The sequence below is a fragment of the Halyomorpha halys genome, unplaced genomic scaffold, assembly GCF_000696795.3.
Source record: "Halyomorpha halys isolate HHAL.00 unplaced genomic scaffold, Hhal_1.1 Scaffold104.1, whole genome shotgun sequence".
Taxonomy (NCBI): domain Eukaryota; kingdom Metazoa; phylum Arthropoda; class Insecta; order Hemiptera; family Pentatomidae; genus Halyomorpha; species Halyomorpha halys.
The window spans coordinates 802,064-816,842 of record NW_027107578.1 but is presented as its reverse complement, the minus strand read 5'-3'; the positions used below and the strand labels follow the sequence as shown (position 1 = coordinate 816,842).

Genomic DNA, 14,779 nt, shown 5'->3' with positions numbered 1-14,779 from the left:
TACATGACTCCCTGCAATCTAATTTATAAGACGTTGTCACGTCAAAAAATTATGAAACAGAGTGGGTTCAACTTAACCCTTAGAATATCAAATTATTCAAAGAATGAAGCCAAAAACAAGAGCGTGTTCTGATTCAAATCCAAGATGGCCAATGTTGCGCAACAATGAGTCTAGTAATCTAACATTGGACGGGACGCAGAAAATACTAGCCCTCAACAATTGCCATTTGCCCGTTAGAAAAATGAAATTGTTCATGTTCACATCAAATTGTTTCATTCTGCTCTTGTATGGGTCTCTTAATAATAATTGTAGTTAAATAAGTAATACTAATTGAGTAAACCATATGGGTTGTTACAGGTTAAGTCGACGGGAACATAAGTCCACTTGTAACATGAGTACCGAAATAACAGTCATTGGAGTGAGGATTGGCACTTTTCTTGTCATAGAATCTGTTTGTCATTATACCTAAATGGAACGGTGCAAGGCGCTTTAGTTGTTTTTTACAAATGATTGATTAAAATATTTTTGAATCGATAATGAGTTTAGTTCGCGTGGACAGGCATTCGTGGATGCGCAAGGCCAGAGATGACAACCCACGCTAGTCTTCAAGCCTTCAGCAGACAAGTCGATATGCTTAATCTAAACAAAGGCACAAATTAAAAGGCTCTTTGTAAATTCCCAAGAATAATCATGGCTGTTTGTTTAATCAATATTTAACAACAATGTTTTGAAAATTGAACCACATTCTGCAGAAAGAAACCCTACCGAAAAATTCCAAACAATGTGTCAATATACATATTATTGTTCCTTAAATATCACTCCATACCCTGCAGAAAATAGGAATAACAGTTTGTATTAAAAACCGATTAGAATTTTCATTATGTAAAGAGAAAAATGTACATTATATAAATTTAGATAAATAAATAGAAATACAATTTTTTTTTTATAACTGAGTGTTCTACAGAACTGTAATAACCTGATGGTTATTAGTTGGTAGGTAGTTTTGATGAACTAACTCGTAAAAGTTTTACAACTGAACAGGGTAAAATAGAGGTTGGTAAGGTAAGTTTTTTTCCCCTATACTGTAACCATTCTTTCTAACAATTAGTTGGTCGGTTTATTTCTGTTTTAACACTAAACCATTAACAACAACAATACCAATCAATTCATAACCGGGCCTATATATACAATACATATATTTACATGATATAATGAATTTTTTTCTTGGTTTCCTTTTACAACAAATACTTTTGTTTACAAATACACTAAATACAATTATTTTGTTTATTCTATCTAACAATTTCATTCTCTCATACCTCTCCTCTTTAGTGTCCCGCTACCCACGTTCAATCCGTTAAACAAATTAAACAATTTATCATTAGATGGGAATATAGAATGAAACCAAACACACAATAGTCACAGCAGTAGATCAGTTTACAAAAAAACAAATTTTAAAAACACTAATTAAACAATCAGTTGTAAAAAAAATGTACATATGTTTCTATTTGTTAATCTTTTAACAAATTAAACATAATTTAACAAAGTTAAAGTTCTATATTATACATTTTAGTTTTAAATAATTACATAAAAAAATTCTTTCAAATTTTTTTTTTCACTGTAGGGTATGACAATGCGGACAAGTCTTGAGGAAGCATTGTCTCGCTATGGTCGTTTTCTTATTGGCTGACTCTCGAGAAGCTCAAAAATATTTGTATACATATAAACATAGTTTTTTTTTTTTAGTAATTACAAACTGGGTACTAGTCAAACTCTATAATAGCTGGTTCTGATTCGCCACACGCCAAAAATGGAACCGGTTCCTGGTTGTCATGTTTTGTTCGCTCACGCACCCCACAATAACATGACCTATTTAGAACCCTTAGCCACCGACTTCCGCTCTCAGCACTCGATCGAGAGATAAAGAGGTCACTAAAGGCTGTTTCATCATAATGTGGTTCGTACAGATTATAGTGTGTTAATAATACTAATAATTGTTAAAAAAATTAAGACAGCGTAAACGAAAAATACGGAGAGGTTAAGCTATTTTAGTGTTCAATGACAAATGATAGTAAACAAAACAATAAACACTTCACTTTACTAATTATTAAAAACACTATATTAAGATCTATATTTTGCTATTATTTCATCTCTTTGGTTTATACTTTTCTCTACCTTTCATTAGCACTTTGATGTTATTACCGCTTCTTCATGTTACTCCCTCTCTTACCACCCACCTATACTCAATTAAGTATTGCTCTGACCTCCTCGCAATGGTAAGTGTAGGATTTCTTTTAAATAATACCCACTGAATTGAATCAATTAAATAATGCACTAATTTAATTAAACTTCAATACACACACATAAAAATCACATTTCAATTAAATCATCTGTGTAACCTTCTCCCAGTGTTACCAGATACCTATATTTCTTATTAAAAAATAAAATTAATGTTTTATATACAGTTTACTACATTAAGATTGAGCATTTCTCTCACCAGCACACTCCTAAAGTCTTTTTTTCTCATTTGTGCATTTCGCTCACCTGGACACCTCCTGTGTTTTTTATTTTAAATCATGAACTGAGGCAAGAAGATCTTGGATCTTTTCATAATTTGGATTCTTCAGCCTCTGATGGAAGAGCCACAATTTACAATTTCAATTTCAAATTACATTGAAAGTAATCGTAAATATTTTTGTCATCATCATATCTAATTATATAAAAATATAGTGCAAATCGTCTACCATGAGATAAATGCTCACGGGACACCTCTAAGAGAACAAAAAAAGTTGGACATTCCTGTCTGGTTAATAATCACATGGCGTTTCTACAATAATCAATAAGCCTTAAATGTTAAAAAAAATATATAAAACTATAGTAAACAACGTCTGATAACTATTTTTACAATCAAGACCTGAAGATGGACGGAGAGTCCGAAACGTTGGAAGGAATACTTTATTAATATAAAATAGATAAAAAATAAAAGGTTGAAATAAGAAGGCCATTAAATAATCCAGAAGCCAGGGGGGAGAAAATATCCAAAACAGACCCGGTGCTCTATTCCTTCCCTGCCCCTCCGACTCCCACCGTAATGGCTTATGAGGATAGTAGGACGTGATTTATTTATTCATAGTTATTTTAGTTTTAGAAAAGATTTTTTTCATGTAAGGTTGTGTCAGGGCATAGTGGTTTTTTTTTTTTTTTTTAAGGAGAAATTAACCTAACACCTTGGTTTCACAACGCCAAGAAATGTTGACGATTCGGTAGCATATACAAATTTTATAGTCAAAATATTTTTTTTCTTCGTTACTTTCACCGGAAATAGGGAAGCGTTGTATTAATATAGGAATTTAAAAATGTTCACTCGCATTTTACGTTTTAGACATCGAACAGCGAATTTGGTTTCGTGTATTTCTTCTTTCTGTAGTCAAATTTGTGTTCGGGCCTTAATCGATCAAACCGTTAATCCAATTTTGATTAAACTTGAAATATGAGTAATTACGTATCCTATAAAAACATAGTGAAAAAGAAACTTACATAAAAGTAGGTAAGTAAAAAACCATACACTTTATATTTTATTATTAATAAGTTTCTATACTTATGGTCAGCCATTGCATGCCTATTTAATACCAGTTCTCCGCCATGTCCTTGAGAAAGCATTGGACCTCATCTTTCTCCACCTAGTTGGTGCTGAAAAGCCTTTCAAACTAATGTTCTAACTCGATGCCAAGATCGGACGATAGGAAGTAAATGGAGTTATATTCTACGCTAATTGTGGTCTCAGCAGGATTAAATTCCATTAACAAAACTACCTTTCGATCCCAAAGATTGCCATGACTTAACGCCAGACTGTATTGGTTTGAATTTTTGCATACTTTATAGCGGTATACCTTCCTAACCTTTGTCCAGAGTCATTCTGTGTGGGCACTTGGTCGAAAGGCGATTTAGTTCTGACGAGGAGAGAGTGGGATCCAACGGTTCTCAAGGTCATGGCGGGGAAGTGTATGGCAAATGATCTCACGGCATCTCAAAAAATGTAATGATCGAAGTGCCGATAATGTAGAAAACCAGGCCAATGTTCAATATTTAAAATGATGGGAATATTATAGGCAATTGCAATGTAAAAAATAGAAGACGCAACTTTTAGAATTACCCTCTATTGGTATGGAGTTTAGATTACTAACCAACTATTTGTCTACCTGTAATGGGGGGACGGTGGAGTATACTTAAGGTCAGCGTTAAGGTTCCCTTAAGACAAGCGCCCTAAGAAAGCAGTGGCTATCGAACGGTCAGTTCCGATGTTGTGCTGCTGCCGGCCTCGCAAGGCGGCAGTGTCTCCATCTCCAGTTCAGCAGGTCCAACCTCTGCCCGTTCTCTCGCAGTCCAGCATATATCTTAGGTTAGTCTTCTTATTGTATTCGGGTTTATTTCTCTCATGTTTCTGTTATATTGTTAAATATTTCGTGTATTTTTCAAAAATCGCTTGAATCTTACCTTCAGCTCATTTTTTAATTGGTATCGTTCTCAACGTTCAAACTACATTTATCATTTATTACTATTAAACCTACAAATTTCAACTATAACTCTCGATTAAAACAACCAACGTCATAGCTACTCTTAAAACTGTTGGCAATGCGTAAATGCTCAAAAGTATTTACTTTTACATGTAAGAATCTTGTGGCTTGTTCTCATTTCTTATATGGCCAATATTAGTTTAAAGACAAAGATTCTCTGTAATTTCTTTTAAGGTTAGAAGTAGTAGAAAAATCACTCGAGAGTGTACCCAGGATCAAAACCAGGAGGGAGCAAGCATGGTCGTTCAGGTTGTGACGTTTCAGCACAGAAAAGGCGAACATTTTAAGAAAATTATATGTATTAATAGCATTGCTTTATTTGTTATTAAAATTATTTGCTTGAAAAAAAAATTATTTCTTGGGAGGCAGCTGCCACCTCTGCCCCTCCAGGGGACGCCCATGCAACGTACATCTCTGGAGGATGGTGTCACTGTAGTTTTAGTTTATGATAAATAGTGTAGCTAGTTTAAGGTTGCTGGCCTGTCTTAATCGGAGTGGCAGTGTCAGGCGATATTTCACGGGACCGCCTTCCTATAAATATTAACACGCCCTAAGAGGTAATCGAACCCACTTAGGATTGAAACTTAAATCAATGCTATCGGCTTTTGTTTTCTCTTAATCACATGTGATGATTCTCTTTCTCATGTACGATTATGTTGATGTATGGTGTCAAGTGTAACGTAAAATATTATACATAGTGTACGCAAGACAGTTGGAACGAAAAAAAGGTGAGAACAGAATTTAGAAGGCTGCACAGCGCTGAATTTTGATGGCACTGCACCCGGTAAATATAATTATAGCATTGCGGCTAATAAGATGGGTATGTAAGGTTGTAGGACATAGGAACGAGCGGACCCCTAAACTTTTAATGAACTCTGAACCGACGGATAAACTTCCGAGTGGTAGACCGAAACATAGATTGGTAGATTGCGTTGTCTTGTTTGGTAGATTTGGGTATGGAGTGACATCACTGAAGAGATGTGTGGTATCGGCATCGAACCTTCGGGTTTGCTTATCCTCTATTATTATCATGGTGTTCAGTACTCATCATTCTCACAAGGCAGGATTGCCTTCGTTCTCAAGACATAAATCCCTTTTGAAAAAACAATTCTAGAAATTTAGCCTTCATCTTAATTGTTGTAGATAGATAGCAACCAGCACTGCACCAATATCTATGAATTTATACTTAACATAATAGAACCAGATTCTTGGCTAGTTGGTTGTTAACTTTTCATAAAATTAAACAGAATTGTAACACTGAATAAATAAAATTTGAATTAGAAACTTTCATATTATTATCATTTCAAGTAACACTCAGAGCAACTGTTTTAACTAATTTATTTTTTTTATGCGAATGATTCTGATTTTTTGAAATTTTGGAAATTTACGATCCGGATTACTCATACTATATAACAATACTTGGCCTCATCCCCTTAATCGAGATTATTTAATTATTATTGATTTAGATAGATATCGCAAAAGTAAATAAGTTTAACCTTAAATAATAATATATGAAGAAGATGGTGAGGGTTGAGGCCAAAGTCTGCTTAGCTATCATCTTGAACAACCCTGATGAAGCCCTACAAAGTAGGGATGGGATATCGATACCAATATTATCGAAATATCGATATTTTGTCTCCGATATCCGATATTTTGATATCGATATCGAGTAACCGATAATATCGGAATATATCGGTTTCTAAAAAAAAAAAAAGAAAAAAAAGTCGCACATATAGATAAAAGAAATATTGATAATATACACTCCAATATAATATATCTATAATCATATATTGAGGAGGAAATATTCGTACCAACACATAATATGGCAAAGATATTCCGATGTTATTTAATCCAAATATCGATATTTTGTTAAAGAAAATATTCAAGCTTAATAATAAATATTATTTCGATATTTAATATTGATTATTCATCATATTCATTTCGATATTTGACATTTTTATAATTATTTATTTCTAACGTTAGTAAAAGTATTTCGATATTGTATTATCAAAGTATCGATATATTGTTTCAATACTTTAACATCCATTTGATCTTTGATAATGTCATTTATATCGATATCGATAATTACCAAAAATATTCTAATTGATACAATATTCGATATTTCGATATATTTTTTATAGAATTGTCGATATTTGGTATAATAAGATTAAGAAAATTTTATAAAAAGCTAAAAAAACGTATATCGATATTTTAATTTTATAATTTCATGTTCCTTTCAATATTTTACATTGTTATTAATATTGATATCTAACATTAGAAACGATATTTCGATATTTCATTAAAAAATATTAAGAAAATCTTATAAAAAGTTTAAAAATAGTTTTCTGATATTTTGAATTGATAAATTCATGTTCATTTCGATACTCTACATTGTTATTATTATCGATATTGAGGATTAAAAATAACATAAAAATACTTTATAAATAAATTCATATTCCTTTCGATATTCCACATTGTTATTAATATCGGCGTCGTAGATTAGAAACCATGTTTCGATATTTTGTTCAATAGAAATATCAATATTTTATAAAAAAAAAAATAAAACATTTTATATTTTGAAAATTTCATGTTCCTTTCGATATTTTACATTATTATTAATATAGTTATCGAAGATTAGGAACGATATTTCGATATTTTTTCATCGAAATAATATTTCATTACATTAACATTTTGTAATGAAATATTATTTCGATATTAACAATCATATAAAAAGTTTAAAAACAGTTTTTCGATATTTTGAATGTGTACAAAATGTACAAAGTAATAATAATAAGTACAAATATGTACTTATCAAAATAAAATATCGATATTCTATTTTTAAATTTTCTTCAATAAAACAATTATATTTTAGTTTATATTTGTTATGGTTGTCGTGGTTTTGCTTTGTTTCATAGTTATTAAGAGTTTCTTATGTATTTTGATTAGGTATGACATAAAACATGTCTTGCTATGTTATCATTTTATAATTATCATTACTTCAATTCGTTAAATTTTCGATATCGATATTTCGATATTTTAAAATATCGATATTTTAGTTCCGATATAATATCGATATCGATATTTTAGTTCCGATATAATATCGATATCGATATTTTAGTTCCGATATAATATCGATATCGATATTGCTATCCGATATCGATATTGCTATCCGATATCGATATCGATATCAATATCGATATTTTTCTTTCGATATCCCATCCCTACTACAAAGTGGAGCAAAACGAGCTAATTAATAAATATTGAAAAATATTTTTGATCTTTTTGGCCATCTTCTTCATATTTTAAATCATACGGTCAACTATTTATGTATATAATTAATTAATAATAATGATAATAATAATAAATAAGTTTAACCTCTGACTGGTCCTTAACACATGTTAACTTATTAAGTACACTGATCTTTTTTTTTTCCTTTGCATTTCTATCATACAAGGTGGAATATTCATATACCATTCGGTGAAAGACAGACACAAATAGTGATGTATCCTTCTTTAGATAAAAGGGTAATGGTTACAGTAACAAGGATATTCTACTATTGTCCAAAAGTATCTTGTTATTTACAAAATATTATAAATTTTCTTTAGACCCAGTTCAGTCTCTTCAGCACTAATTCAAAGTTTTAGTAAATTAATGTTTGTGGTAAACATAGATATCACCGTGGAGATGAACCAAAAACAATTAAAAGTATTAACAAGAATTGTGGGCAGTTATTCTGTTTTTTCACGAATATGAGTGTAGTTTTATTTCCTTCCATCGAAAATAAAACGAGTTTTTTAGTTGTTTTGTAGTTTTATTTTCGTTCCTTTATTCCTAGTAGGGAACAGTGTATAATCAAAAATTGAATTGTGTTGTAAGGGCGAGTTATACTACAGATTTGGGCCGAAACGGTCTGTACAAGAGCCCAAGAGGAGAAAAAAGTCCAGTATTTTTCCCAAATTTTGATTAATTTTAAGTAAAATATGTATTACTAATCAAAATTGATCAGTCTGCCGAGTACAGTTGTGAGGAATAAAAAATGGTTGCTGTTTCAAAACTAAAATAAAAATCAATTATCAAACGGATCTCTAAATCGTTGAAACTATCTGTAACTCTAGAAAACCTAATAGAACCTCATTTAAAGTAAAGTAAATTTACTAAAATATGAGCCCTAATAAAGATGTTTACGTTCATTAGTTCCCGAGATACATTTTTTTAAAAATTGAGTACTGAAAAATCAGTAATTCATGGAAAATTCATATTCATATACAAATATCTTAAAAACTACTTTCCCTACGAAGACAAACATTATAAACTATCTTTAATTTGATTACTAGCTGACATCTTTACGTCCAATGATTTCTGCCATATAGTTTTTCAATATCAAAAGTTTTGTCCGAACAACTAGAAATCATCAACTTTTTTTTTTTAATATCTATATTGAAATTTACAACTTTGTATTATATAATACATTAAGTAAATTTGATCTTAGTTAAAATGGAATGTTATAGGCGTGTAGAGAAATGACCCATTGGTAGCACTCTAATGACATTTGTTTGTTTGTTAGTTTTGAAAGGGCGTTTAACAGCCTGGTCATCAACCCCCGTTGGTTGTTGGCTTTGGTAAGGCCTAGTTGTTTTAGTCATAGCTTTGGTATGGTGTACTGATCCGCACCAATTATAATTAAATTTGTGGCAATTATAATTTGTTTAATAATCGTTACGATTTTGGAAAGGGTGGGGAAAAGCAGATAACTGACTGTTCTAATTTTAAAAATAAGGCAAGTTAAATAGATAATTATAATAATTAAAGGCTGGTTATTAAGTTAGTCTGATGGATGAATGACATTTTACATTAGCAGGTCTTGTGGCCATCTTCTTTTCAGGCGCCTCGGAGGATTGTCAGGAATGGCAGAGGATGCAAGGTTAGAAAATAGGTAGGTGTGTTTGAGTGGTTAAGGAGTTTATCATGGAAGGAGTGATATCTGATTCGGGCTAAATCGGTTTAATAGGGAACATTAAGGTCTTTAATCATCATCTTGTTCATTTATTTTGACAAATATCATGAAAAATACTACTCCTACGAAGATAATCGTAATAAACTATTTTATAGCACAATAAACTAGCTTTAATTTGAGTGATAATAGACATCTATACGTCTCATGGTTCCTGATATTATTATTTCCCACAATAAATTCTCTAAAGACTCATTTTTCAGCAAATATTGTTTTTTTAAAAAGCTATTTCTTAATAACTATTGAACGTAAATGCCTATATTAGGTAGGGCTCATATTTTAGAAAATTTATTCTTCTTTAAATTATTTTCTAGTTTTGTTGATAATTTTAAAGATATGGAGCTCAGAAAGAAAAATTAATTTTTTTAAGGTTTTGAAACAGCCGCCATTTTATGTCATTTTATTCCCCCAACCTATACTTGGTAGACTCGCCAATTTTGACTAGTTATATTAGTATATAGGTTTCATTAAAGTGATAAAAAATTAAGTTAGATGATCCGGCCTCTTGTATTAGGTCGTCTTGTAATAAAAACTCAAATGTTTGGTTTCTTAAAATAACTTCGATTATGAAATACTTATTAATTATGAAATTCATTGGTGGGGTTAACACTTGTAGCACAAATAATTGCCAACATTATACCTGAAAATCAAATTTTGACCTATATCCGATCTAAAATGGTATGATGGTAAGACCCTCTGTGGCTAATGTTATTAAATTGTAGCGCTGTCTTGTAGTTGCTCAAAACGTTTATTAAAAATGAAAGGATTATTGGCTGAAAGTTTATAGTTCAAGGCTATAGTGCCTATATAAATAGGTAGTCACTAATTGCCTTCTGCTCAGTCTCTATTGGATCCCTTAATAGCGCCTGTCCGCTACCCACCGTTTTCTCAGCTATGTAATTAGGGATAGCGGTTACTGAAAAATAACCGGGCGTTTTTTTCTTGTTTTTTTTTCGAGTAACTAGTTCTTTTGGATAGAGAGAAAAAAAATTGAGTAACTAACATTTCAATTTTTTTGGATTTACAAAAAAAAATAAAAATAAATGAATAGCTGAAAAGATAATTTATTTGTATAAAAACACAATATTAATTTTACAATCATTCAATTTAAAACGAGATATGTTTACAATATACCATTTTTTCTCGAAAAAATATAATGTATGAAATTTGTAATTATAAGGGAGAAACGCGGTATCTCAATTTTTACTAAATGTTGAGAACAAGTTTATCTTCAATTTTTGACTCTTCGCGAATTTAATGCAAGAGTGATTTTGAGACTTCTGTCAAGTTAGTCCCCCTCTCTCTTATTTTTTTATTATTTTTTTTCACAGATCTGGTTGCCCCCCTAAGAATTCTAAAAATTATCTCGAGTAATCAAAATACTAAAGTTCGTAGCAAAAGAGTTATAGTTAAAAGAGTTTATAGGGTGTCAAAGTTGCACAAAAGTCGCGCCTATTTTTAATTAGTATTTTTACAGTCTTAAATATCAGAAAAGTTTCTTAAAATTATTGAGAACTCTAGAACTCTTAGGAAAACTACCAAAATTGGAAGAACTTTTAATTTTCTATCCCTATCTGTATGAAATTTTTTTTTTGTTTTTTGGGAGTTGTGTTAGCTCCCCTAAGATTTCTAAAAATAATACATAATAATCAAATTGTTAATGTTAATAGAAAAAGAGTTATAGGGTGTCAAAGTTATACAAAATGTGAGGTTGCCGCGCTTATCTTTGAATGGTACTTGTCGTGTTTTAAACAACTGAACTAAGAACAAAATAGTAATACAAAAGAAAATCTAAAAAAAAAAAAAATAGTCTTTAATTAAAACCTTCTACCCAGTAATTTAGACTTTGAAATGTAATGAAAGGTTTTATATTTAGTAATGTTCGAGTACACAGAACTTTTATTGAAAGTAATAAACTTATAGTGTACATTAGGTACTTCAGATAATGAACTGTTTTCAATCTTCATCATTTTAATACCATCAGTGGATCTAGGCAATAGTTTAATAGTAAAAAATTAGGCAAACATTGGTGAAAGAATAAGTATAACTTCAAAAAAACAACCAATTATTCATATGAATTTAATAACATTAATATACTCTGTACAATAATGTGTCCAAATACTAATTAATTTAATAATGAATCCTCTTTAGCATCTTTTCTGATTTGGTATTTTCTCTAATTATTAGGAATCATAGTAGCAGTCCTCGATTAGAGAATGGACTTGTCCGAAATTCTGTCGTATCAAGATCAGAGAGTAGTTTGATAAGTAATAATGAAGCCAGCCCTCAAATTGAAGTGGAAGAGCTAGCACGCTCAACTCCATCTTTAGCAAAGAAGGAAGATGAAGAGAATAACCAGTCACTTGCTGAACAGGCTTGTGGTAATGTAAGCTCGCCAAGTTCTGCCACTTCAAGTTTAGCCAGTATCGACAGCCAACCTCTCATAGATAAGAAAGGTATCTCAAATCAAATATTTTCATTGAATTTATAAAGTAATTGAGTATAAATAAAGTATCTTTTTTATATGTACAAGGAACTAACTCAAACTTTTAAAGATTTACTAACAGTTGAAAGTTTTGCTACAAAAAGGAAGTAACTCTCATTTTTCAAGTTTTCTAAAAAACTGTAATAAACGTATAACTCAGAACTCTCAATTTTGTGAAAAATCTGTTTTTATCAGTTTCCTCAGTTTTTAATGTATATTATGACTGTGTTTTTTGCCAAAAATATAAATTGCAGAAAAAATAACATAATATTGACTACATATTTTGTATATTATATTTTACTTTAAATAAACTTGGAAGAGTAATATAACAGCAAGAAAAATAAAAACCATTGCCCACATCACAGCTTGCATGTTATTATGGAACAGATCTATAGTATTCATCTCAAGTATTATTTGGAATCATTACTTCATTACAAAATCCTCTCATCTTTCTTTTCTTCCTCTAAAAAGTACTGAGTGCTGATTCTCCTCATAATTAGCTTTGACCTTTCTTCACTACACCGAGTGTGTAGGGACTGCACTGCTAGCGGTAGTGATGAAAGGCAAAGCCTGGACCCCTTACCACAGATATTATGATCATCAAGAGTAATTATCTTTGAAGGAGACTCACCTAATATATCCATGTCGGATATCGATGTCAAAAGACATCTAATATTACTATTTATTTATGATGATATGGAATATTTCTGTTTTATAACTATATTGATCAAATATTACATTTATTAATATTTACAGTTTCCCATAATATACATAGATCAATGCACAGTAATAAGTTAATAAACAATATAACTTAATCTTGCTTGATGACTCTAAGAGCTTTGGTGTTCCTCTACCAGGAGTGTTAACATGCTGGTGAGTCTGTTCCATTTGAGCCATTGCATATACTTTTTATCTATGGGTCTAATCTTTTTTCAATTGGTCATCCATTTTTTTGGATATGTATAATCATGCTTTAACATCTTATTTTATTGACTTATTAATCAATTTTTTTAACATAAATGTTTCTGACTCTTGTCCTTTATTTCCTTTTTTTTTTCCTAGAAGTTTCTTCCACTGATCTCCCATCCACTTCTAAGAAAACAATTTCAGCAAAAAAAAAAAAACTTCCATTAAAACAATTAATTTATTTTAAAAAAAAAAACTTTAAATGAAGGAGTGAGTATATATATATTGCTTTATAAAGAACATTAGAAGTAATAATTTTAATAACTAAATAGACAGCCAGTTCCATCTCTTGAATTACGTGAAAACTAATGTTTCAAGCTACAAATTACTGCAAAAAACAGAAAGAACTCCCTTTGGATTGAGTTATCTCCTTTTTGCAGCTCACCCTTCAATTTCAATTTCTTTTTTTCCTTTTTTTATATTTTTAAAAATATTTCTATATTTTTTAGAACCAAATTATAATTCTTAGATTTTATTGACTTATTAAAATCCCAATAATTTAAAATTGTTAAAAATAATATACCAAAAGAAAGATTTTGGTTGCCTAAGTGTAAGACTGAACCTCCTTTCATGTATTACAGAAAATTGAATTAAAAATGATAAAATCAAAAGAAATTCAATTTTATTTAAAAAAACTAAAAATGATTTTAACATTTATAGTTTTTTATTTATTTAAGTTTTGTAAGTAACGCATTAATTTAAAAGTTCAGGCAAAATGAAATATTTTACTAAGAATTACTTTCTCTAGAAACCACTGAGGAATTCGACAATCAAGTTCCTGTCGACGATGAAACAGATAATATCCGAGATTCAAAGGAAAGACTGTCTTCTGTTACATCCCCTCTTCCTCTTCAAATCGATGAAAATGAGAACCCGGTCGAAATTCAATATGAGGTGAGATTATCGTTATTATAAAGTTCTCTGTTTTACTGATAAACGTACGTGTAATCCTGTGTTCTTTTTTTAACTCAACAAAATTTCAAACAGGACTCGAAATCCCTGGGGACACCAAACAGCGAAGTAGGCTCTATATGTAGTAAGACAACTGAAACTAGTGGCAACACTATTGAAAGTATCTTAGAAGAGAAACCGAAAAGGAGAATTCCAAGATCTATAGAGTAAGATTTTGTTCTTTTATTTAGATTTTATTATAAAGTATATAAAAAACTTACTGGTTTAAGCTAGTATGGTTTTTATCCAATTCCAAGATATATTTATTGATATATAAAAGCAGAAGAACTTTTTTATTTTAATGAGCTAATTTCAGGAATTATTAGCCAAATTTTTTTGGGCATTGTCATTATGTGTGCCACTTAATCTATGTATGCAATCAGCAGATACATGAAAGATTTGTGGGTTTTTAACTTGAATTACTGAATAAGGACTCTTGACTGTTATTGTAGATCACCATTTTTTCTATAAATCATTCAGACTGCATGGAATAATCCAAAGCAATCTAAATAAAAATATTTTTTTAAATAAACCTTTTGAACATATAAAAAATGTTATTGGAAGTGTGTAAAATAAAAGAATACACTAGTCAATAAATTTATATACTTCAAAAATAAATTTGATAATAAAAAAAAAAAATGTAGGGGTGTAAAAATCCTTGAAGGCGGTAGAAATCAGAAAACTATAGTTTCAATCAACTTTCCCAACAATATTATCATTATCATGTAACCCAACTTCAGAAAAATCATTAAAAGACTAAATTAATAAACAAATTTACAATATTATTGATTTATA

General features: G+C 30.3%; 1 protein-coding gene across 2 annotated transcripts in view; it reads left to right on the top strand.

Moving 5' to 3' along the window:
• Window positions 1–14,779, top strand: part of LOC106677591 (TOG array regulator of axonemal microtubules protein 1) — a 124,746-nt gene that overhangs the window by 97,130 nt on the left and 12,837 nt on the right. For both annotated transcript variants that reach the window (XM_014415616.2, XM_067045965.1), the window contains 3 exons: window positions 11,770–12,038; window positions 13,782–13,927; window positions 14,021–14,151. In XM_014415616.2, the coding sequence (XP_014271102.1) occupies window positions 11,770–12,038; window positions 13,782–13,927; window positions 14,021–14,151 (546 nt within the window). The remainder of the gene's footprint in view (window positions 1–11,769; window positions 12,039–13,781; window positions 13,928–14,020; window positions 14,152–14,779) is intronic.